Below are 23,524 nucleotides of genomic sequence, written 5' to 3' on the forward strand. Positions count from 1 at the left end.
GCCCATTATTGGATTTCGCAGTGCCATATATTCAATTTTATCTGCTGACCATCACAATCACATATATAAAAACAGCTCATTTCCAACTTCCATATTATTTACTGACTTAAGAAATACAAAAGGCTCGTGTCTGGTTCGAGTGTCTTAAGCTAGCCTGAATAGTTACGACTATGTTTGGTTGGTCGCATGGTGTGATAGGATAACCCGTTTGAAGGTAAAGTTAGCCCAGCATCTCTCCTTGGTGCCCAAGCCATCCTTCTCCACCTGACCACCTCGACGCAGCTCGTCCTCTGCCTCCACCGTCGCCTCCTCCTCCTTCCTCCCTTGGTGGGCACTGACACAGTCCAATAGAGCTACAGTAAAGCTGAATCGAGCTCCGGCTCGCCTCAATCGAACTCGAGCACATCCCAATCGAGCTCCGACGAGGCTGAGCTTGAGCATGGTCGGATCGATCGCTCCATCTTCTTCCCGCTCAGCCCGACGCGCTCCTCCAAGCCCCACGTCCCCGAAGCCCATGCTAGGACCGCTGACCCCACACTGTGTCATCCCCCTCGCCCACAGCGACGTGCTCCACGCCGCGCTTGCCAAGCGCCCGAGCTCTCCTCACCCTCACTGCCAAGGAAAAAGCTCGCCTTCATGGCCAACGCCGTTCTCGCACTTGCCCCGCACAAGCCCCGCCAGCAAGGTCTTCCCGCTCAATTGATCTCCGGCGAGGCTCAATCGAGCTCGAACACTGCCTAATCAAGTTCCAGCGAAGCTCCGTTGAGCTCGAGCTGGACCAAATCAGGCTCAGCTCGAGCTCCCTCCGCCTCGGACTTGCCCGGCTGCCGTGGACTTGGTGAGGAGCAAGGACGCTGGTGGTGATGAAGTCCCCTTGCTTTTCTCTCCCTGCTCTTGCTTTGCCTCCTCACTGTGCCGGACTAGGAACCTGATGTCACTGTGCCCCGCATCAATGGAGGCCAAGCGATTCAACAAGGAGACAAGCTCCGACGTGCTGGAGCTCCGTGGGTAGGAGCGGCGGCAATGATGGCGTGAGGCGGACGGGAGTGAGCGGAGGCCGGAGGGGGTGGTGAGCTGATTCCATCACCTGCACTACCGATAGCTAGTGCAGCCCGGATAAGCTGGAGGCGGAACTCAAATGCGTTCCCAGCTATGCATGCCGTACATGGAAGCTACATGCTCATCTTGTTTTCTAATGAAAAAAATTACTGATTTGAACGGCAGGGTTACCAATCTTTAACCTGGAAGCTTGTTTAGAAAAATAAATTTAGAGCACTCAGGGTAAAGTAGTAGCCCAGCAGTGTGCAGGGGGCCTTTCTCATGGGCACACGCAACTCTCCGACCGTTGCTTTTTTTCTACGGCCTACGGGATTGTGCACGGGGGTTTCCTTTTCCTTTGGGCTGGGTGCGGCCGTGCGGTTACCGACCGTTGCAAAACCCCACCAACCCCATTTCGAAACTTGAGGCCCGGCGCACCGCGAAACCGCACCACCACTTGCGCAGTTGCAAATCACGCGTTCCGAGAAAGCGGAGGCAGAGATGGAGAACGGAGGCGGTGCCAAGCCGACGACCCGGTTCGGCTTCTCGTGGGCCGACGAGGTCGAGCGCGAGGAGCGGGAGCAGGTCGCGATGCAGCAGCAGCAGGAGGAGGAGGCGAAGAGGGAGCAGATCAAGGCCAAGGCGGATCCGTTCGGCGCGGCGCGGCCGCGGGAGGTGGTGCTGGCCGAGAAGGGCGTCGACTGGCGCGCGCGCGACCGCGAGCTCGACCTCGGCACCGCCCCGCGCCCGCCGCGCAGCGCCGCCCGCGGCCACAGGCGCACCGCCGCTACGGCTGCGGCATCCGCGTGTGCGGCGACGCCGGCGCGCGGTGTGCTGCCGCTGGACCGGGACGCCGGACGGACGCCGCACCCGCGGCGGCAGGCTCCTGCTGCTGCCTCGGCGCCACGGCCGCCGCCGACAGGCCGCAGGATCGAGACGCCGGTTGGCCGCAGCGCGCGGGGCGGCAGCAAGAGGAAATTCGCCGGGGACGGCCCCGTGCGACGAGCCCCACCTGTTGGCGACCACGCCGAGCAGGGGAGGAGGGTCTTCGGCGAACTCAATGTCAGCAACGGCTATGGATCCTCGATCTGCGGCTCTGCGGCCGGGAACGGCTGCAACTGCAACCCGGGTGGGGGTCAGGCCGACGGGATGAAAGCGGCTGGTGCCGTGGCTGCGGACGGTGCGCCATCGAACGCGGTGACCGCAACCGGGCTTGATGAATCTGCTGCTGGTCAGAAGAGGAACAGGGGAGGGAAATGGAGGAAGGGGAGGGGATCGGGCAAGGCAAAGAAGCAGCAGACTCTGCCGGTCTAGGTACTGGAGCTGCTACACTGATTACTGAATAATGATGACTGGTGAACTGAACTAAAATTAGATGGTGTTTAGTGTAGTGTTAACTTTGGCTGGAGCATCGATTGTGCATCAGTAGGAGATTAGTGCATTGGTTGTGTGCTGTGAACTGATTTCATCGTGTGGAAATGTTCTGTACTGATTGGATTGTGTGCTATCAACTGATTGGACTGATTTACTGTCAGTGACGTTATGTTTGAAATCATTCAGCAAATGTTGAGTAGGGCCTAGCTGAGATGTTAACATTGCAGATGTTTGCGATGTTCGTCTCCTTCAGATGTTATGTAGGCTGTTCTGCTGAAAGTTGTGCATCTCAGTGAAATTGCATTTGTGTGCACAATGTCACTCGCATTGCCAACACATTGGGTCATGTTGTAACTTGTGACAAGTGTACTAGGATCGTGGGGAAATGCAGGATGTAACACCCAGTTTCAGACTTTCAGTGGCAATTATGGATTTATGACTTCACTTGACAATGAGTTGAATAGCATGTGCTGAATTTTCCTATAATTTAGCCACTTCACAAAGGTGAATCTGCTGTTGATCACAAGAGGAGGGGAGGGAAGGAGATTGGGCAAGATCAAGAAGCAACAGACTCGGGTGGCCCAGGTACTAGATCTGCCGTGATTACTGAATAATGACTGACTGGTGAACTGAACTGAAATTAGATGATGTGTAGTGCAGACGTGCACTGTAACTTTTGGTGGAGCATCGATTGTGCATCAGTAGGAGATTAGTACATTGATTGTGTGCTATGAACTGATTTTATCGTGTGACGATATTCCTGCCGTGATTACTGAATAATGACTGACTGATGAACTGAACTGAAATTAGATGGTGTGTAGTGCAGACGTGCAGTGTAACTTTTAGTGGAGCATCAGTTGTGCATCAGTAGGAGATTAGTACATTGATTGTGTGCTATGATTATGAACAATATTTCGTGCCGATTGGATTGTGTGCTATCAACTCATCCGACTGATTAAAGGTCAGTGACGTTCTGTGCAAAATCTTTCAGCAAATGAATAGGGCCCTTGCAGTCTTGCAGACCTTTGTGATGTTCGTTTTCTTCTTTCAGATGTTAATGTGCAGGATGTTCTGCTGAAAGTTGTAGATCTAAGTGAAAGCCTTTGCCTGCACAATGTTACTCGCATCGCCAGCATATTGGATCATGTCGCAACTCGTGACCAGTATACTTTAATTATGGGGAAATGCAAGATGTAACACTTGGTTTCAGTGGCAATTCTGGATTTATGACTTCACTTGACAATGAATCGAGTAGCTTGTCCTGAATTTTCCTATATGATTAGTAGTCCTAGAGACGTTTGCCGCCGAATTTTATGTCCGGAAAGAATAGGGACTAGCCGACAATGTCAATTCGTGCAGCCTGTTGCGATGTTCCACCAATTTTACCACTTGGAATGTCCCAACATCTGAGTCAAAACGCTTCACCCCTACATGTCCATCACATTTGTTCATGTGCAACTAACGGATATCCGAATACCGGGAAGTCTCCCCATTCCACGCCAAACTTATTTGAACTGTTCTACTAAGAGCAACTTCAGCAAGCAATGGTCCCTAAATCAGACCCCCTACTTCCTAAGTAGGGGCTCTCTCTATTTTTTAGGGCTCATTTTCTATATTCAACTCCACCGAGGGCCCCTAAATCTTAAACCCTATTTATTTTTCCTCCTATTTTCAACATATTCTCCATATGTGCCCTTCGTATCACACCACTATAATTCAAATGTAAATATTTCTAAAGCATAGCAATGAACCACATTCAAAATCACAATTTCAAACATGACAATTTAAATATTTTTAAAAATAAAAATCACATAGGCACATTGAAATTGTCTAGCACACCAAATTGTTCAACGCATAAAAAATATGGTCAAACTACAGATAATCATACTAGCTAGAACCATGAAGTGCCCACAAATGCTCCACAAGATCATCACAAAGTCTCTCATGCACACGTCTATCCTCAATCTCCTGATGTATCTTGAGGAACTCCTCGAGAATGAGGGGATCACGTCGCTGGTTGTGGCGGAACCACCCAACTTAAACTGGCTTAAGTGCGTCTAATTGCTGTTAGAGCACAATTATCCAAAACGCACTTAAAACAGTGTAAGTCCGGTAGTCCGTCAAGGGTTCTGTTCACAGAACTCCTTGAAAACCTCCACGGTGTGTTCCATAGCCAAACATCAGGATCGCTTCCACGATGGGATAGCATCAACAAATATTACATTTTTATAAACATATCAAAGGTACGATATATTACAACCATAGATTGAAGAAAACTTAACAGTGCAAGTTAACCCCTTGCTAAGAGTTAAATATAAACTAGTCCGGGGTAAGTAATTAAACATCTAAGTTTATTCTAGAGTATTATGAGACTCCTAAGATACCCTAGATCTTCGGAGCTTCCTCTTCGGTGGGTCCCTGCTGGGTTTCTGAAAACAACAACAAAGGATCCCCTGAGTACTCAGCAAGTCTGACCCATCTAACCAATATAATAGCTTTTCTGGAACTGCATGAAAGCTGTTTAGTGCACTGGCTGACTCACATTTTGCCAAAAGAGCTTACTAAAAGTGAAACCTTAACTTTGTCTTTTATTTCAATTGAGTTATTACCTAACCAGTCTAGATGATGAAAAAGAAATACCTTTGCAACAGTAGGAAATTAATTCACACAACAAATTAATTTGGAAAGACATTGCCTTCATGATATTACACTACGATGCTCAGCAGTGATCAAGTGCATTCATAACCGAGAATTGCGGCGATCCGGATCAATTTACATCCTGCAGGAGAGCACCTTGATCACCAGTTATGTACAACTCTCCGGGTCGTACATAACGACCTTTCGATTAGTATACCCAAAGATTGGGAATAAGACTACCCGAACCCAGGGACGCACCCCCACATGGGACCCCACGTCTGGCCTGATCTCCATGTGAGTTTCAGGCTACGCCCCTGCCAATCTCCAGCACGTCAAGCACGGGTACGAAATATTCCCGATCGAAGAGTCTACTAACCTACCGGGCTTTACTGGTCCCATACCCAGTAAGCAACCAGGTGACATTCACTTGATCAAAGGTTAAGACAACGATCGGGCCTTAACCAAATTAATCTAGCAGACAGAACTACATCTCTAGCTTCTATCCGCTTTTCAAAACTTCCAAGCTATCTTTCCATATCCATCATGTATGACCCAACAAATTATCTTAAGGTTCAATAACCAAGTTACTTTAAGCCCCTAAGCATTGCTAAGCATGGGTTAAGTACTAATCATTGAAAAAGTGGCAAAGATGTCCTTATAACAAGGTAGGATCATGCACAAAAATGGGTTTCAATCAATTCCTAGACTTAATGCATTCATATAGAAATTAACCAATAGTTGGACACATGAAATAATAACTCCAAAATAGATAGGTATAAATGCACCGGGGCTTGCCTGGGATCAACAAAGTTTAGTTCTTCGGAAAACCCCTTTAGTAAAAGAGGCACTTCAACAATTCGCGGACGCTATCCATCTCCAGCTGAATTCCACGAATCCCACTTCAGGAGTTTTGACGTCTACGATTCAGCATATGCAGGAGTTAGAGATGCAAACCTTTGAATACAAGACTAAACAACTTTCCTTCACGATAAAGTTGCAAGCCAACAGTGACAACACAATTTATCATGATAAAGTTGCAAGCCAACACACAAAAACCCGAAAAGATTAACCCACCATTTTTATTTCCTTTACTAATCCTACCTTAGACCTTTTCTTTTATTTTTAAAAGCATTATAATAATTTTATAATCTCAAAACTTATTTCTTATGACTTAATAATGATTTGTGGATAATAAAGCATTTTTCAGGTTTTATACATTTAATAATGTTTAAGCATTTATTTAAATACCTTAAATAAAAAGGCATTAAATAAATACCTAAATTTTTATTATTTTTCCTAGGGTTTAAGAATTTTAATGCATAAAGGAAAATAAAATAATCCTAATAAAATTGGTTTCACTAATTTTGGGCACTTCTAGAATTTCCTGTGAATTAAATGGTGTAAACTGAATTTTAAACTCTTTATCTATAAAAGGAAAACCTAAGGTTTATCCAAAACCCCGGCTCAAAACTTTTCTTACCCAGCCTTTTTCTACCCACCACCACTTCCACCTAGGGCCCACAAACCGGTCTCTTTACAGGCAAAAAGGCCCACCCGGCCTCCTACCCTCCTCCCCTTCTTCTTACTAACGAGCGGGGCCCACGGCCGGCACCTCTCCTTGGGCCGAAAAGTGGCCCGCCAGCTCTCCACCTCCGACACGTGGGCCTCCTGCGGTAGGCCCTTGTGGTGGAACCGCCCAAATTAACCTGACTAAAAGGCATTGAAGTCGCCTAACACGCGATTATGCACTTTAAGCAAGTCAACTTGGTCGACCGTCGGATTTCCTCCGATAAACCACGTAACAGGATCGAGAAGCAATGCTCACGCGAAGGTGAGTAGCACAGAGGTTACAACATTCCATCATGACAACATAGTTCAACAATTTATTACATCAGAGTTTTCGAAATTTAGACCGAAATTTTGCATGGTTCGAAGTCAAAGGAAAACAGCGGAAACTAAACGCCGATACATGACATCACGACGGAGCCGATTGTGACATCAAAAATTCCTTCCTTCGCCATCCGAGGAAGGATCCCACTCGACGGTCCAGCCTGGAGGAAGCTGGGTCGGCCAAGTGGTACCAACACCCAAGCTATTGACATTACCTGAAAAAGATTAGCCACAACAAGGCTGAGCAACTAGTACTCAGCAAGACTGACCCGTCGGAAAGACACGACCGAGACCTAGACATGCAAGGCTTTCTGGCTCTGGGGGTTTCTTTGCCAAAAGTGTCTAAAGTCAGTCCTTACTTTCAACATTTTAGCTCATGTTCTATGTTCTTTATCCATTCTAGATTAGCAACTGATACTAAACAAACATGGTTTCCAAGCAATTACTGAACAAGCATCAAGATTAAAAACCTCATCATGTTCCATCTTTACTCAGTGCAGAATAGCGATCAAGTAGTCCCAATCTGTGAGAGGCAGACGAATCGATTCGAATTTATTAACCATGCATGGCAAACCTAATCTCACGACATCCGCGCACCACGAAGGGTCGCTTCATTTGTCAGCCGTCCCCATCGATCCCTTAGGCACGTGTCAGGGCCAACTTCCTTTGGCATGCAATGCTCCACAGTCCCGGCCTATTGCTGCACTGTGACCGCACTTGCACCCACATGATGCACCCATGGGAACGACGTTCCAAGGACAGCCGGAGGGTATGCCACGCCCCAGTTCAATCAGGTACTAGGCTTCCCCATCCCATACTAGGTATGAGATTAGTACTTTCAAACACTTGATCACGAACGCCGACACGTTTCGACCTTAGTTCATTTTCATTTAGACAGACGGGGCAATCCACCAAGTATCGAACACAAGCCTGACCCTGTCCGTCGTCCTTATAGTTGCGACAAATCTAAAACATTCAACTCCTATAACTCGCGAGTGACAGGAAATCACTCGACTTTTACCGAAACCTATTAAGCAATGCAACTACTCGGCCTTAGCAACTAGTATTCAAAAACAAGGTACTAAGTTATGCATCTAAGGTTCCATTACAACTCCTCGAAACGTAAATGCGCAATCAAGTAATCAATAATATTGCATGAACTCAAGATAGGAATTTATGCTCCGGGGCTTGCCTTCAGAAAAAGCTTGCGGGTCCTCGGGGTCTTGCTCCGGTTCGGGCTCTCCGTCGAAGGGATGCAGTTCCTCGGCGGGGTCTTCTTCCGGTGCCGGGTGAAGCTCGTACGTTCCGTCGGCGAGATTCAACTCTACACGGAAATGCAATGCAGGGGTTAAACATTTTAGATGGTTATTTCAACACACTCATGTTTTAACACGGACACTTGTAGCAAAGCTACAGGAAAGGTGGGGGAGTTCAACTTCTGTTGGTGGGGAGCAAGATGAGAGGATCGGATTGGGGAAAACTTAGGGTCCAACCCTCAGGTTTAAGGAAAACCGTACCGAGGTCCTCAGACTCAACACAGAGGAATCCCCGAAAATATTTCACCGATACCCTCGGGTCAAAGAAAAAGTTACAACCGAGCCCTCGGGCGAGGCGGAGAAAGGGTCGGCGAAACTTGGCAGGGTCGGGCGAGGCGAACGGGAAAAGGTCGGGCGAGACGAAAAGAAAAGGGGTCGGGCGAACCGAAACAAAGGGGTCGGGCGAAACGAAAAAGGACAGGGGTCGGGCGAAACGAAAAGGACAGGGGTCGGGCCAGACGGAAAGAAAAAGGGGTCGGGCGAGACAGAAAGGACAGGGAGGTTAAGTAGCTTACCTCCAGGTCTACCGGTGAAGCCTTGGGGCCGAACAGGAGTAGGCTGGGGCGGGAAGTCGTACGCGCTAACACTTGGGCAGCGGCGAGACTTCGATGGTGGTCCGGCGGTGGCGGTGCTTCTTGCGGACACCAGCAAGCTCGAGTACCGCGCGGAGGAGCGGGTGGCTGGTGTGTTGGGGGAAACGTCTTGAGGGTGGCGGCGAAGTCGCCAGAGTGTGGGGGTGGCGCAAGGGGGTGAGCTCCACGGAAGCTCAGCAGCGGCGCGGGGAGAAAGCGGCAGCTCAGATGCGGCGGTGGCAAAGGGGTGGCGTTGCCGGTGAGGGGGTCCCCTTTTATAGGGCCGGGGTGGCGTGGAGGGTCGAGGCGGGGCTCCGGTGGGGAAAGGATAAGGCCGGGAAAGACGAGTGCTCGGGCGAGGCGGCCATTGGCCGACGACGCCATTGGGCAGAGGAGGCGGAACTTCGGGTGGTCTTCGGCGGCGATTGGCCTTGGGCGGCGCGTGTCTGGGGCTTCCGGTCTGTCGGGCGGGCGAGGCGGAAGGGCTACCGTGGGGGTTGGGCGAGCGGGCGAAGGTGCGGGACGTCGGGGGCGTCTCAGCTTTCTCGGCGAATGGGCGGAACAGGGTTGGCGGAGCAGAGCCGTGGCAGGTGGAAGGCGACCTGCGCGCGGCCGGCGATTGGCTAGCCCTGCGCTTGCTCCGTCCTGTCGCGGGCGCGGGATGGGCGCCGTGGCTCTCGTCCTGTCGCTGTCACGCTGGTGATAGGGCGCCGGCGAGCTGCTGGTGGCCGGCGGCCACGCGGCGCGCGGCGCGCGAGCGAACGTGCTCTGGCGCGCGGGCGTCGAGGCTCCTTTCGGGCAGCAAGCCCGACCAGCTTTGGAGCGATCCTTCTCCGAATCTTTCAACACAACTCCCGAAACTCCCTTAAACAAACTTGTTCAACTCTGATCGTTCTTCAAACTTTGTTTAAGGTGTCGGTTTTGATTGTGAGAGGATTCGAAGATATTTTACGCCAAAGTTAGCCAAAAATCTGGAATTCCAGACTTAGGATTTTTAAGGCACCAGGGGTGAGTTGACTAGTTTACCTCACTTTGACCGGGATTTTGAACAAGTTCGGGTCCGATTTGGATCTGGGTCAGTGTAACAAAGTTGGAACACTCTCGAGGTACTACAACTTCTATTAAGGCTCTGACTCGAGTTTAGATAGGAAAACGGGAGATGAAAGCTTGCAAAGATGGAGGAAAACTCGAATTCCAAGACTTAAGAGATTTTCAGGGTCCTTTAGGAAAGCCGGCTTTGGTTGCTGTTTTTGACTTCCTTCCACTCCGAAATGGTCAAAGTGCCTTTAACAAAAGTTGTTGGAATTTAAAAATTTTACAACTCTTATTTGGGCGGAAACTTAAGTTTGTATATAGAATTTCAAGCTTTAAATCAAACTCCAAAAGGAGCTTCTTAGGTTTATAAAGGTCATTTCACTTCTTAAATTAAGGATTTATCACTGGTTTAGAGTTAAAAAGCACTTAATTTAGGTAGAGTTGTTACAGCCCTCTTGGGCCGGCTCCCCCCCTTCTTTCCTCCTTCTTAACCACCGGCCGGCCCACCTTTCTTATTCCTTTTTCTTCCTCCGACGATCGGCCTGCTAATCCGGCCCACGGCCTTCCTTTCACCCGACCCCCCCTTCTTTCTTCTCCACTCCCACCTAGGCCTCACGGCCCACTTCCTTCCCAAGCTGACAATCAGCCCACCGGCTCCCCTCCTCCTTTTACGTCGCGCGGGCCAGCTGGGCCGGTGCTTTCCCCTAGCCCAAAACGGACGGTTGGCCCTTTTCCTTCTCTTCCCCCCCCCCCCTGCGGCTGACGGGCGGGCCCCCTTGGTCAGGGGCTTCTTCTTCCCCTGGCCAAGGTCGGGCGCACGCCGGCGGGGGAAAAAAAACGGGGCGGCCCGGCCAACGGCGGCTCGCCGGCGGCCGAGCGGGCCGGGGCGGCGGCGCCTAGGCCAGGTGCACCCGCGCCCAGCCGCAGCTCGCCGGGAGGCGGCCCGAGCCGGCCCCTCCACGGGCGATCACGGCTCAGCCAGCAGCCGGCCCTGGCGGCGCACGGAGGTGGCGCAAGCGCCTGCCACGACTCCTCCTTCATCTCCAACACGCTCGCAGGATGCCGCTAGACCCGCCAATGGAGAAGAAAAGGCCGGTTCAGAGGCTCACCTCATGGATTTGGTGACGGCAGTCGGCGGATTAAAACAGCGGCAAACCAGAGCTTGACGGCGGGGAGCTGGGAAACGGAGGGGCGTGGGGCGTTGAGGAGGAGCTGGCGGACCCTTGGGCGGGTGGAATCGCAAAGAGGAGCGGCGGCGTGGGTCAATCGGCCGGCAGCGGCGTTGCTTGACCGAGCTTTGGCTCGCACGGCGGCAAAACAAAGGGCGGACGGTTAACTGGATGAGGGCAAGGCGGTAGTGGTGCAAACTTTTACCGTGCATGACATCCAGCTCGGCTCGTGGTAGGCGGTGTGGCGTGGACGTGGCCGTCGCGCTGACCGGCATGCACGAGAGCCGGCGACAGCACGGCACTGTCGTCTCTGTTCCTTCTGTTCTTCTTTCTTCCTTCCAAACCGACATGTTCATGCCTCAATTGCTCAAAATGTTCCATCTCAACTCGTAGAACTCCTTTAAGTAAACTTGTAGAGTAGTCCAGTACTCCATTTGATACATTGGCCTCCAACCAAAATAAGCACCCTAAGATCGAGATTTTGAAGCTCAAAGTTTCTGTCAAAATTTCCTATTAATTGAACCTCCACGATTCAGTTTCGACAGTCCTAATGTGTGGTCATTTACCCTCCTTTGGACCCAATTTCAGTAGCCCAAACTTATGCCATATAGTCCAACCACTAACCATTCGTGCTCTACAACTAATAAGGATTCCATTTTGCACAAGAAACCATATAACCTTTGCACTGGATTTTTCTAAAATTCACTCCAAACATTGCTAGTCCATACTGTTTTCAGACTTAGGATTAATGCAGCTCCAAAGTTTGGTCGAAATGGTCAGAGTGCTGACTTTGAGCCTTGATTTGAATTTGATTCTTTCACTATTCCTAAGCAACAACACCCTATTAAACATGTCCAAGGATCATACTTCACTGCTGTTCAGTTGCCTTTGTCCACTTACTTGAAAAATTGGGCAGAATTCAATTTCCAAAATGGATACTCATCATGTTTTTCTGAATTTTCCTGTTTTCGGATAATGAATAGTACTTTCTTGACTTTGATTTTTAAATGCCTTTCTTGAGGAGTTTGGGACTTGATTTCATGTCCAAATTTATTCCCCTAAATTCTAAACTTTCCCAAGCCTCAACTTCATATTCTTGGCAAATTTTTCCGAGTTTAACTCTCCAAATTGCAATTTTGGTCGAACTCGGCTCAAATTCGATTTTTGCTCAAATTACCTTCCTTTAATCCAAATTTCACCCTTACTGCTTGATGTCATACTTAAGTTGTCATTAACACTGGGTGTTACACTGGTACTCCTCCAGCCTCAATAACTCACCACCATCTTGATCATAGTCGTAATCCTCTTTTTTATCTCTCATTTTCAATGATCATGTTATGCATGATAACAGCAGTTGTCATTATATACCATAGAGTGTTCTTAACCCAAAATCTAGCAGGCCTCCTCACCATGGCAAAGCGCGCTTGTAGAACACCAAATGCTCTCTCCACATCATTCCTCACCGCTTCTCGTGCTTTTGTGAAATGGACTTTCTTATTGCCTTGTGGACTCCTACAGCTCTTCACAAAAGTCGCCCAAGAAGGGTAGATCCCATCTGCAAGATAGTATCCCATGGTATACTTGTTACCATTGAGCATGTACTCAACAGGTGGTGCAGTCCCTGAAGTTAGCCTTTGAAATAATGGTGATCTCTGCAAAACATTGACATCATTTAAAGAGCCCGGTAGACCTAAGAAAGAATGCCAAATCCACAAAATCTTAGATGCAACAGTTTCAAGTATCATAGTTGGCCCATCCACATGCCCTGAATACTGCCCTTTCCAAGCTGTTGGGCAATTCTTCCACCTCCAATGCATATAATCGATGCAACCGAGCATACCAGGCCATCCCCTCTTAGTGTTAATGGCCAACAATCTTGCAATGTCCTCAATAGTAGGTGGCCTCAAGTATTGTTCCCCAAACACCTCAATCACAGCCCGCACAAAGTGGTGAAAAGCCTCTACTATGGTGCTCTCAGCAAGCCTCACAACTTCATCCATTGAATCAGCTGGAACATCATATGCCAGCATGCGAAATGACCCAAACACCTTCTGTAATGCCGTGGCACCGAGAAGATCTGCTGCATTTGGTTTTTGTCTAAAATAGTCATCATGTTCCTCCACACCATCAACGATACGTAAGAAGAGGTCTCTTGACATTCTGAACCTCCTAAAGAATGTTGCATTGTATATTGGAGGATCTGCAAAATAATCAACCACAATGTGCAGATTGCCACTAGACATGTCCCTCGAAACTACCTCACGTCCTGGGACTGAACTATGATGCTTCTTCTTGTGTCTCTCATAGTCCATGTCAGCAAGCATAAGAATTACAATGAGATCGTCATCGCCTGACTCCTCTTCTTCTTCCTCCTCCTCTTCCTCTTCCTCCCACCACTGAGCAATGAGGTCATCATCATCGGAGAAGATCATCTACAATATTGCAAAATTGTCAGGTTCAAATATGAAAAAAGGCAACCAAACAAATAATATTGGAAAACGGAAATGGGCAGCACAAGCTGCTAGTACCATGTGAGGCACAAATACTATAGCCATAGCAAGACTGCATTTAGCTAACATGGCCTAAACTTCTGCACATGCTAATAATTGTATCCTAGAATTTTGGTAGAAAAGAAGTTATCTAGCAATTCTATCTTGCACTCCTACTCAGTTTGCTATTCATCTGAAAATGAATGCCCCAGCAGCAACACGACATACCTTGAAAATTGCGAAATCAAACAAATAAACAAAACAAGAGCATGCAAGCCTCGATGCACCGATTGCAAGCCTCGGCAACCTGGTGGAGGCATGGTGCTGGTGGAGGAGCGGCAGATCAGGGAAGGTTCGATCGAGGGAGGCGCGCCGCGCGAGGAATGGGCCAGTGAGGAGGGATGGAGGTGCCGGCCGGAGTGGAGCACGTCCACGCACGCTGTAGCCCCACGCTTCAGCGAGAGCTCAGGCTGGCCTGGATCTTATCCTCCTCGCGACCTAGCGAGGTCCTAGTGGGGAAAAGAGATAAAGAGGGAAGGATGTGGCACAGGTCTGCGTGCAGGATACATGGAGGTGGTGGTGGGCGGCGCGAGCGAGATGGAGGGAGGCGAGCGGACTACCACGTGCGGGACGGAGGTGCGTGAAATTTTCTGTTCCGCGCCAAAATAACTGTGGATAGGGGCTGCGGAGGGACCCTCCAAGCCCGGGGGTGAGGGAATTTGAAGGGCTTCCTAAAATAGTAGGGACCCTGCTGGACTTCATTTTTTTTTTACTTAGCCTCCTAATTAGAAGTAGAGGCTCTATTTAGAAGGTCTACTGTCAGTTGAGCCACTTATTTTTCCACATTTTTCTCCGTTCTCACCGTTCATCAGACCAGCCCAACGGACAAAAACCTCACTGAAGCACACTCCTATCTCACTCATCACCAAACACACACCGAGCTCTACCGGATCAAAGGCTAAAAACATCACAGAAGCCAAGCTAAAGATGCACAGAGCCAGCAACTTCCTCCTACATGTTGTCCAGGAAGAAGAGGTCTGACACCACGTCCTCCTGCTGCTGCTGGTGCCCACCATCCGGGACCACGATGTCCATGTCAGCGTAGTCCCACACCAGGGGGTCCCACATGTCACCGGCGGTCGAGATGTCCAGCCCCATCAAGTCCCAGTCCATGATGGCCTTGTCGTTCTCGCCCAGCTCTTGGGCCACGTCCCCCGTAGGCCCACCAGGCCCACTCTCGCTGTCCACGACCAGGGACGACGGGCCACTGTCACTGTCCATGCCCGAGCCGTCCGGGCCCACCTCCAGCTTTGGGCTTACTGGGCCCAGAAGCGCACTCATCATCTCCTCGCTCAGGGCCAGCGGGTCCTCCTCGGGCCCATCATCAGAGGTGACGCCACTGGCGCTGGCCTGCGCTTGCTCCTCGCCGCTCTTGTCAGTGGCGCACGGCTGGGAGTGAGAGCTCGGTGTCGACACGGCCATGTCCTCCTCCTCGAGCTTGAGCTGCTGCTCCGCTTCTGCAGCCTTGTTCTTCCCCTTGTCCTTCTCTTTCTCCTTCACCTTCTTCTCCTTGCCCGCCTTGGCGGCAGCCATGATGCCGCGGCTAGCCCGGCCGCCGCGCCGCTTGCCGCCGCCGGGGAGCTTGCTGAGGTCGACGTTGACGACGACGCCGTCGCGGAAGTCGGCCGCCCGCCTGCTCAGGTGCGAGTTCCAGTAGTTCTTGATCTCGTTGTCCGTCCGGCCGGGCAAGTGGCCGGCGATCAGGGACCACCTGTGAGCCACAACAGCAAAAAAGGGGAAATTTCAGTCAGATTCAGACACGATTAACTGCACTGTGCTGTGGGCTCTGCTACTGCCTACCGCAAAGAACAGGGGATGCTGCACTGTGCAGTGTGCCCACACAAGAACTGCAGAGGCCGTCGCAGTCCATGCCATTGCCATGCATGGCCGTTGGCCGGCCACGAGGCTTCACATCGGCAGCAGAGTAGTAGACGCATGTGGCAATGAATATGCGTGCCGGTGATCCAACAACCCTAGCTGCTGCATCGAGTTTCATTCGCGGCATAAATGAAGGCCTCGTTTGCAGCTGCATGCGCTGCGTCCAGAGCAAATGCACCATGTGTTTTTGCGTTGGCAAGATTGCTGTGCAGCTCGTATCCATGCGTTCCTGCGGCCTATCAGATCGGGAACGCAAGTGGTTTCTTATTCCGGTCACGGCATTCACTAGTATTTTCCCAGTCGTGGTCTGTGCCAGTACACGTTGCCCTCGCTAATCAATGCGATGACAAATTATATAAGCACAATCCTAATCAAATTCGTTTGGAGACAGGTATTCTAGATCAGAGGTTGTAGTGGTAAACTCCTTTGTAAATGCAGTGGAAAGAAACAAAGTGTAGATGCGGTGGCTGCATCAATGTTATGAGAGGCCACTGAGCAATAGCAATCCTATGTTTGATGATTGGAGCCAAGAAAAATTCTGCTCCTCTGCACAGCGGCTAGAGCCTAGAGGGACAAGTTTCGTAGATACACACAACACAGTGTAGCCACGCCCCACGCAGCCATGCCGAGGCGTGTGCTTGCGAGAGGAAACGTCAAACGTCCGCCGACACCACGTGACGTGCGTGTGGCACGCGAGAAACGAGAGATTCCAGGCTCACTCCAGAGTCCAGACACGTAGGACCAGCAAAGGCACGTACGTGGTCTTCGTGAGTGTCAGCGACCAGCGTGCTCGGGGCACCGCGTGCAGTCCGGAATGGTACGTGCGGCACTTGCCGGTCCAAAACTCCAAATGCTCCACCAACAGCGCACGAGTACTACCAATCGCAAAAGGGTAGAACCGTAGAAGTGTGTGTGTCAGTGTGTGGCCATGAAATGGAAAAAATTGTCAACTCACGTGGATGAAACACAGTTACACAGATGCGCAATACCAGCAAGAAATCCCAAAACGTACAGGCCTTGTCATGGTGAAAATTCATTTTAGGTGCACTATTCCGAGCTCGGAAGAATTCCACACGAGTTTTTAACTGTCGCATCTACTCTCTCTCTCTCTCTCTCTCTCTCTCTCTCTCTCTCTCTCTCTCTCTCTCTCTCTTCGTCAGTAAAATCAACCCACGTGTTGAGGAAAAAAACAAGGGGATCACGCGGCGCCACGTCCACTGACAAACGACAGGGCACGCCGTCAGCTGCCGTGCGTGTGTCGCCAGAGTAGCCGGGGTTTCAATGCGCGCGTCCACAGCGAAATCAATGCCCGACGCCGACGGGGATACGGCTACCGGAGCCCTGTCCCTGGCCTTTGGCTGAGTCGACGGCGAGATCAGAGCCTCTGCCGGCGGCCGCCGCTGTTACGCAACAGCGCGCTGCCTGCTCCGTCTGTTCGGTTGCTCTCACCATTTCCGTCCTCGTGTCCCTTCTGTGCTTGTGTGCACGAGGCCAAAGAGGGCGGATGCAAAAATATCGGCCGCTCGTCACCTTGGCGCAAAGCGACAGAGGAGGAGGCGAGATGGACTTTGGCCGTGAGGACTGAGGAGGAGGAGGTGGCGTCTCTGCTTCAGCCCCTTGACAAAAGTGGGCATTGGCAAAGGAGATCGTCGAGGTCTCGCTTGCATTGCTTGTAGCAGTAGTAGATGTTTTGTTTTGTTCATCCACCAGAAAGAATGTGTTTTGACTTTTGACAACGTTTTCTGCGAACAACAGCTAAGCGAGATGGTGTGTTTGCAGACGAAACTTTTTTCTCTTATCATGAGGCATTTGGACATAACTATGATATTGTTTTAAAATTATGATCTTGGACCTACTCCACTTGGTTTTGGACGCCTCTACTTTCTGAAACCACATTCCTTAAACTATGGTTTTTATATCTAGACAAGACCGGGATATTACTACCTTTCGTTTTCTTCTCTTCTCTATTCTCTATGGAGGAGGAATATATCAAACAGCGGAACAGAGCTTCTAGGCACATAGCCGCAGTTGAAGGTGGTTAAGCCAAATTTCTCTTGGGTCAAAAAAAAGGTGCAGTCTCTATGGTGAAAAGAATGCCAAGTTACGGTAGCAGAATTCGATGCTACAAACGAACAAGATAGTTCCATGTTTTCATTTTCCTAATCAAGACTAGTATCCTGGGTGCCTCGTTCAGGCTTAATTTTGCAGCGTCATCTGTTAATTTTCAACGCCACAGCTTTTCCTACAATTTTTCTGCCAAGTGCCAACCAAACCGACGCAATGTTTCAGCCTGGAACTTTCAGGGTCCCTTCAATTGCCCATCAGTTCTGACGAGCTCATCGCCTAGAGACACACGGAGTTACCATAGGAAGCACAGAATCTTTTTCTACTGCTAATGATGCAAGAACTCTGAACTCTGACGCCGTGCAACATATAAATATCACTACCAAATTCGTTCAAATGCAAGAATAATCAGGCAAAAGATCGATTCTGCACACAATCCAAAGCAGTTGGGGGGAGGTGAGCACTGAGCAGGGTGTCTGACAGAATAGAAGCGCACCTGTTGCCAAGGGTGGCGTGGAGCTTGATGATCATCTCCTCCTCCTCCTCCGAGATGTTCCCCCTCTTGAGATCCGCCCTCAGGTAGTTGATCCACCGCAGCCTGCAGCTCTTCCCGCACCGCAGCAGCCCTGCAGCAGGATCGATCAGAAATCAATCTCAGCTCAAGCACTCACAAGCAGGAACCGGAGCAGCTCTCCAAAGAATCCATTTTCCTCTCCGCTTGTTCCTCCGTACCAGCATTCTTGGGCAGCGATCTCCATGACCCTTCCCCGTGCTCCTTGATGTACCTCCCCAGGATCTCGTCCTCCTCCTTCGTCCACCTCCCCTTCTTCAGCCCCACCTTCTCGCAGCACGGCGCCCTCCCCATCCTTACGCGTTTGGGAGAGGAAGAGACGGGGGAGATCGATCACCGCCCCAGCTGCAAGAAATGCGGCGGCTTCTTGTCGCGCCCCTCGCCGGCGCTGTGGAGTGGGCTGGCTGGACGGGTCGTGTGAAAAAAGTAGGAGGAGCTCGGGGGTTCTGCTGGGGTCCGTGGATAGATATACACACGGCAGACACGAAGAAGAAGGGGATCCAATTTGCTGGGGACGTTTGCCTGGGGTCGCGTACCAACAAAAGCTCTGGGCGCAGCTCCTCCTGCGTCGGGAACGCATGGCGCTGGTCCTGACACGTGGAGGGTCGAGGAAATCGGAGGAGAGGGCCCCGTCGTTACGTGCACCCCAGGGGCTCCACGAGAGACGCTGGTAATTGAGTAGATTTTCAGTTTTTCTTTATTTGCGCTTTTCCTAATTCCATTTTGGATGGTTGCTGTCTGATTAGTGTGGAAAACTTTCAACCACTTTTTCATGCGTTTTGATGTTATCCACGGAAAGTATCTAATAGACGGTATGCAATTGACACGTAATTTTGAGACGACTTGACAAATAATCTGTACAATAGGTTGTATTTTTAAGTTGTCTCATAGTAATTCTATTTCCTTAGTTTGTACATAGAAAAAAAAGAAATAGTATGAGTTGCATCACAACCACAACTTGTGCACGTATAACGGTGGAGTAGTTGTTTCATAGTTCTAAAATCTAGCCAATGAGCTGGTTGTTTCACAAAACAACGACCTCTTTCTCTCTCCTCCACATCAACAAAAATTCTACGTGACACTGCATGAGACGATCTATGAGACTACTGAGGTGTAGCAATGTAATTTTTCTTAGTGATGTTTGGAACTAAATCTTTCATGATCTTGACTACGTGGCAGTGTGGCATGACCTCGTTTGAAAATATAACCGCAAGCAAAGTTCCAACTCATTCGAGGATGCCCAAGAGGACAAATAATTGAATGCATCCAACCATTATGAACAGACAAAACAATAAAGAGATAGAATAATGCGGGAGAGAACTTGGATATCCCAAACGTTTAACAGGCATTTGAGCCCTCATAGCCAATACATGTTAATGACCGCTGATGGGCCAAGTGTCTTCTTCAAAGTGGAATGCCATAGGGGAGCTATTTTGAGAGCGTAAGAAAGAAATAAGTAGCTATGCTACAAACTACGAAGTGGAAAGATGTAGGTACCCAATTACATAACAAAACAATGACATGATGGATTGTATCTTCCTCTCTATCGCTTTGTAAGGCAGGAAAAAGAATGAATCAAGGTCGAGAACACAAGTAGATGGTCGATCGGTGTTGTTTTCGATGGGCAAGAATACGTACCACCATGTCATTTGGAGCTGTTGCTTCCCCCTTTCGCTTTTCCCTTTTGCCCCAAAAAGCCGGACAGCTTTTCACGTGATGGATGGCACCCAAAAACAGAAGATACACTGCCTTTCAGGCTTTGGTTTTTACGCTTTGGGCAGAAAAAAGCTCATAGCACGGACAAGGTACAGGGATTGACCTTAAGTACAGTACCTTATATTATATTCTTTCAGAAAAGAAATAAACAGTTTGGTATGGTCTATAACGTGCTGACTGTGCAACAATCAGCCATTCAGACTTGATGATGGTTGGGTCCTGCTTGTCCCTGCGGTGTTCCTGACATCTCTGCATGCACGGCTCGTGAGCCCTACTACATGTGTCAATTGCCCCACTGCTTTTTGCTAGGTTCCTGAGAGCATCCAGTAACTTCAATTCGATCACCGATATGGACTTGTTTTTTTAGAAAAATGGAAAATATTCCGGCCAACACTCTTCTTGCTTGGTTGGCAACAATTTTTTGGATTGATAGGGTGGGAAGACTTAGGGCAGTGTATTTTGTCTGAAAGCCTTCATATATCATGGCTCCAAATTGCTGATGACACGAAAAACTCCAGTGTGTTGACATATACTACTTCGGTTACATTTTGTCAGTGGCAAAAGCGCATGGCAAAAAATGGTCTCACCCAAGAGATGGGGCCATCCACACGATATGGATGGGAATTTAATCTATGAAAGTTTAGGTGTTTGTCCTCTAGGAATTTGAGATTCTCGTGGCGCGCAGGAACATCCGGTATCATCGTTAGTTCTGGACAAAACCAATAAGCACATACCACAGTTCACCTACTAAAGCACAGCAGTTCAATAATCCACACGCTTCTGCTTCCCAGACACGTCCTTTGCCTAGTTGCCTCGATGTCACGATGGCACATTGTGACCGGACGCCCAGTGCCGCTAGCTGCCTGATGTGCCACGTTTGCCGCTGGCCGCGAGCCCTATTCACAAACAATAGGCGGCATCCAATTGAGCGTTTCTGTTTGTGTTTTGTTGGCGCATCGTGCGAAGAGTAGTGAGTGTGGCGTGTGAGAAGGTAGATTCATGGTTACATTTCTACTTAGGCGCATGCAGTTTGTTTTTTGGTTTGTTGTAGACGTTGAATGAGTCGCTTGCGGTCCCCTGTTGGTATGTACTGCTTTGTGGATGCTTGATAGAAATTGATCACTTCGGACTAGCATGCTGCGGAAATGGTGCTGCTTGGGAAGTGTAATTTCAAGTGTCTTATCGATTTACCTTTTTTCTACTTTTTCTACGTGATATATGGGGTAGTTGTTGACAATGAAATTTGGCCCTAGTCTTGGTCACGATGCGTCGAATATGACGAGGTATAGTAGAACTAGAAGCTACACCATGCACTTTCTAACGTTCTTTTCTTTTCCAACGAGCTCTTTATATGATGCGCCTCTTATCATTTGGCAAAAAAGAGCAAAAGACGCGAAAAATGCAGCTGGTCATAAAACCAAATCTGTGGTAAAGTACGTTACACGAGTTCAAAAACAATGCACACATTTGTGGCCCAGCTCATCAAGCGAGCATGGCGGTCCTGAGAAGATCCCAAATATTACGAATTCAATTCCCGTCTTAATGCCGGATTGCTACTTGGAGCCTCATTGCATGATTAATTATATTGGAGAACGGTGGTATACCTGTCGCCAACTCTTTTGACAGTGACCCCCCTGTTTCTCTGCCCCGGCCCTGATCTCAGTTAGCATTTTTTAAATTTTGATTAGCTTGGTTTTCATTGTTTTGAAAATTGAAATGCGCTCTAGTTTAAGCCTTGCAGGTGCTTCATGTAGTGTGTTTAATTATGCTTGTTTGAGATTAGCATAGGGATATGGTCTTCGACTTGATTAAAATTACGTGCATGCATGTGTCTTTGTATTTTGCGAGGTCGGGAAAGATCGTTGCACGTAGTCCAACCACCATGGAACATGTGGTGTACAAACTATTGCTTATCACGTATCACGAGATCCCGTTGTTGTATTATAGCATAGCAGAGAACTAGACATAGTTTTTTGAGAAGAAAAAAAGAACTAGGGGTGTTTGGATGCCAGGCTAAATTTTAGCTCCTGTCACATTAAATATTTAGACACTAATTAGGAGTATTAAATATAGGCTAATTACAAAATCAATTTCACAACCCCTAGGTCAAATTGCGAGACGAATCTATTAAGCCTAATTAGTCCATGATTTGATAATATGGTGCTACAGTAAAAATTCGCTAATGATGGATTAATTAAGCTTAATAGATTCGTCTCGCGATTTAGCCTAGAGGTTCTGCAATTAGTTTTGTAATTAGCTCATATTTAGTCCTTCTAATTAGCATCCGAATATTCGATATGACACGAACCAAACTTGGGAGAAGAAGATAGGGCAGGAGCACACTTCACGGAGATCTTCATAGGGATTCCACCCCGTATCATGGCATCTCTGCAGACTTGTCAGCGTCAGCCCAATATCAAATCCCATCTGTACTAGGCCACTCCATTTTTCTAAGCAAACATTTGATCCTTGATCAATGCTCTCTTGCGTTGATGCATACTCCTACGAGCCTACGCATGGTCCTATATAGTATTATCTCTATCTCTCTCGATCGAAACCTATTATCTTCTGATCTGGTCATGTTACAATATTATTTATTTGACATATTAGTCCCCATAGAATTGTACTACTCCCTCCATCCCAAATTATTATTCATTTTGTCTTTTCTAGATATATGACTTTTGCTTATGTATCTAGACATAAACGTATAACTAGCTGTGCATCTAGAAAAGTCAAAGTGAATAGTAATCTAGACATAAACGTATAACTAGCTGTGCATCTAGAAAAATCAAAGTGAATAGTAATTTGGGATGGAGGGAGTACTAGCTTATTATGAACGCCTTGCTTTTTATTTGCTAGCTCTCAACACTCGTCTACCTCTCCAATTCTCGGTGATCATCCCATGCGTGTGGTATGCGGTAACTAGATCATGGTTTCTGCAAAAATTTTGCAATGCATATACACGTGAATGCCAAATTTGAATAGGAGTGTTAGTTGTTCGCAGCTCGTTGGCTCATAAAGTTTGGGAGAAGGACATGTCATCGATTCGTGCCTGTGAGGCCATAGCCATAGACGTGCACCATCCATTCCCCCATGCAGTCCTCCGTTCTCAGCCTCTCCGGTCTCTGACTCGATCCTGGGGTATGTAGGGGTTACCAGCATTGCCCTCATGCCTCCTTCACAGTACAACTCAGCTCTATATATATTTAGCTCAAAATTATACAGTATTTCAGCCCGGCCCTTAGTGAGCCTGATCCTTAAAATTGCTAGGTTAAATTTGAGAGTCCTTTACCACCCCTAGGTGTACGTGATCCAGCCATCCAGCACTATAAAAAACGATTTGTAGGGACGCCCCATTTTTTTTCCTAAGGGCAGGTGAAATTGCCACGCGCATAAATAAAACGGGAGCGGTTACTGTAGCATGCAGCCCATCCCTGGGGAACCATTTGCAGGGGTGGGTGACGGCGTCACCCGCCCCTATAATTGGGGACAATTTCCAGAGGCAGGTGACGGCAGCACCCACCCCTGGAAATCGCCCCATTTCTAGGGGCGGGTCATCCCGTGGCCCGTCCCTGCAAATGGTTCTCCAGGGGTAGGCCACGGGATGACCCGCCCCTAGAAATAGGCAACAAAACAGCCAGCTGGGGCTTCTTCCTTCTCTCGATAGCACAGTTACTGCTTGGGGGAGGTGCTGCCCGAAAATCGAAAAAAGCGA

At 48.9% G+C, this 23,524-nt stretch overlaps 3 protein-coding genes across 3 annotated transcripts; 1 reads left to right on the forward strand and 2 right to left on the reverse strand.

Moving 5' to 3' along the window:
* The first annotated feature begins 695 nt into the window (after window positions 1–695).
* On the forward strand, window positions 696–2,816 carry LOC117855433 (uncharacterized). Its single transcript, XM_034737785.2, has one exon. The coding sequence runs from the start codon at window positions 1,540–1,542 to the stop codon at window positions 2,350–2,352; it is 813 nt and encodes a 270-aa protein (XP_034593676.1). The 5' UTR covers window positions 696–1,539; the 3' UTR covers window positions 2,353–2,816.
* Window positions 2,817–12,341: 9,525 nt separating this feature from the next.
* LOC117858839 (uncharacterized) lies at window positions 12,342–13,586 on the reverse strand. Its single transcript, XM_072294330.1, has 3 exons — window positions 13,560–13,586; window positions 12,872–13,463; window positions 12,342–12,721 (listed from the first exon to the last, which is right to left on the reverse strand). Exons 1-3 carry the CDS (start codon window positions 13,584–13,586, stop codon window positions 12,342–12,344), a joined length of 999 nt encoding a protein of 332 aa, XP_072150431.1.
* A 751-nt stretch (window positions 13,587–14,337) lies between these two features.
* On the reverse strand, window positions 14,338–18,583 carry LOC117858840 (uncharacterized). The gene is made up of 3 exons (XM_034741977.2): window positions 18,255–18,583; window positions 18,019–18,148; window positions 14,338–15,291 (listed from the first exon to the last, which is right to left on the reverse strand). The coding sequence occupies exons 1-3, from the start codon at window positions 18,385–18,387 to the stop codon at window positions 14,532–14,534; spliced, it is 1,023 nt and encodes a 340-aa protein (XP_034597868.1). The 5' UTR covers window positions 18,388–18,583; the 3' UTR covers window positions 14,338–14,531.
* Between the last annotated feature and the right edge of the window lie 4,941 nt (window positions 18,584–23,524).

The sequence above is a fragment of the Setaria viridis genome, chromosome 5, assembly GCF_005286985.2.
Source record: "Setaria viridis chromosome 5, Setaria_viridis_v4.0, whole genome shotgun sequence".
Lineage (NCBI taxonomy): Eukaryota > Viridiplantae > Streptophyta > Magnoliopsida > Poales > Poaceae > Setaria > Setaria viridis.

Bases quoted from the DNA above. Each gene is read 5' to 3' on its own strand.
- LOC117855433 (XM_034737785.2), top strand. From the start codon at position 1,540: ATGGAGAACGGAGGCGGTGCCAAGCCGACGACCCGGTTCGGCTTCTCG.
- LOC117858840 (XM_034741977.2), bottom strand. From the start codon at position 18,387: ATGGGGAGGGCGCCGTGCTGCGAGAAGGTGGGGCTGAAGAAGGGGAGG. The intron at 18,149-18,254 runs GTACGGAGGAAC...ATCCTGCTGCAG, and splicing joins ATCGCTGCCCAAGAATGCTG to GGCTGCTGCGGTGCGGGAAG. The intron at 15,292-18,018 runs GTGCGCTTCTAT...TGTGGCTCACAG, and splicing joins CACGCCACCCTTGGCAACAG to GTGGTCCCTGATCGCCGGCC.
- LOC117858839 (XM_072294330.1), bottom strand. From the start codon at position 13,586: ATGGCTATAGTATTTGTGCCTCACATG. The intron at 13,464-13,559 runs GTACTAGCAGCT...GCAATATTGTAG, and splicing joins TAGTATTTGTGCCTCACATG to ATGATCTTCTCCGATGATGA. The intron at 12,722-12,871 runs GTATGCTCGGTT...ATTCTTTCTTAG, and splicing joins CACTAAGAGGGGATGGCCTG to GTCTACCGGGCTCTTTAAAT.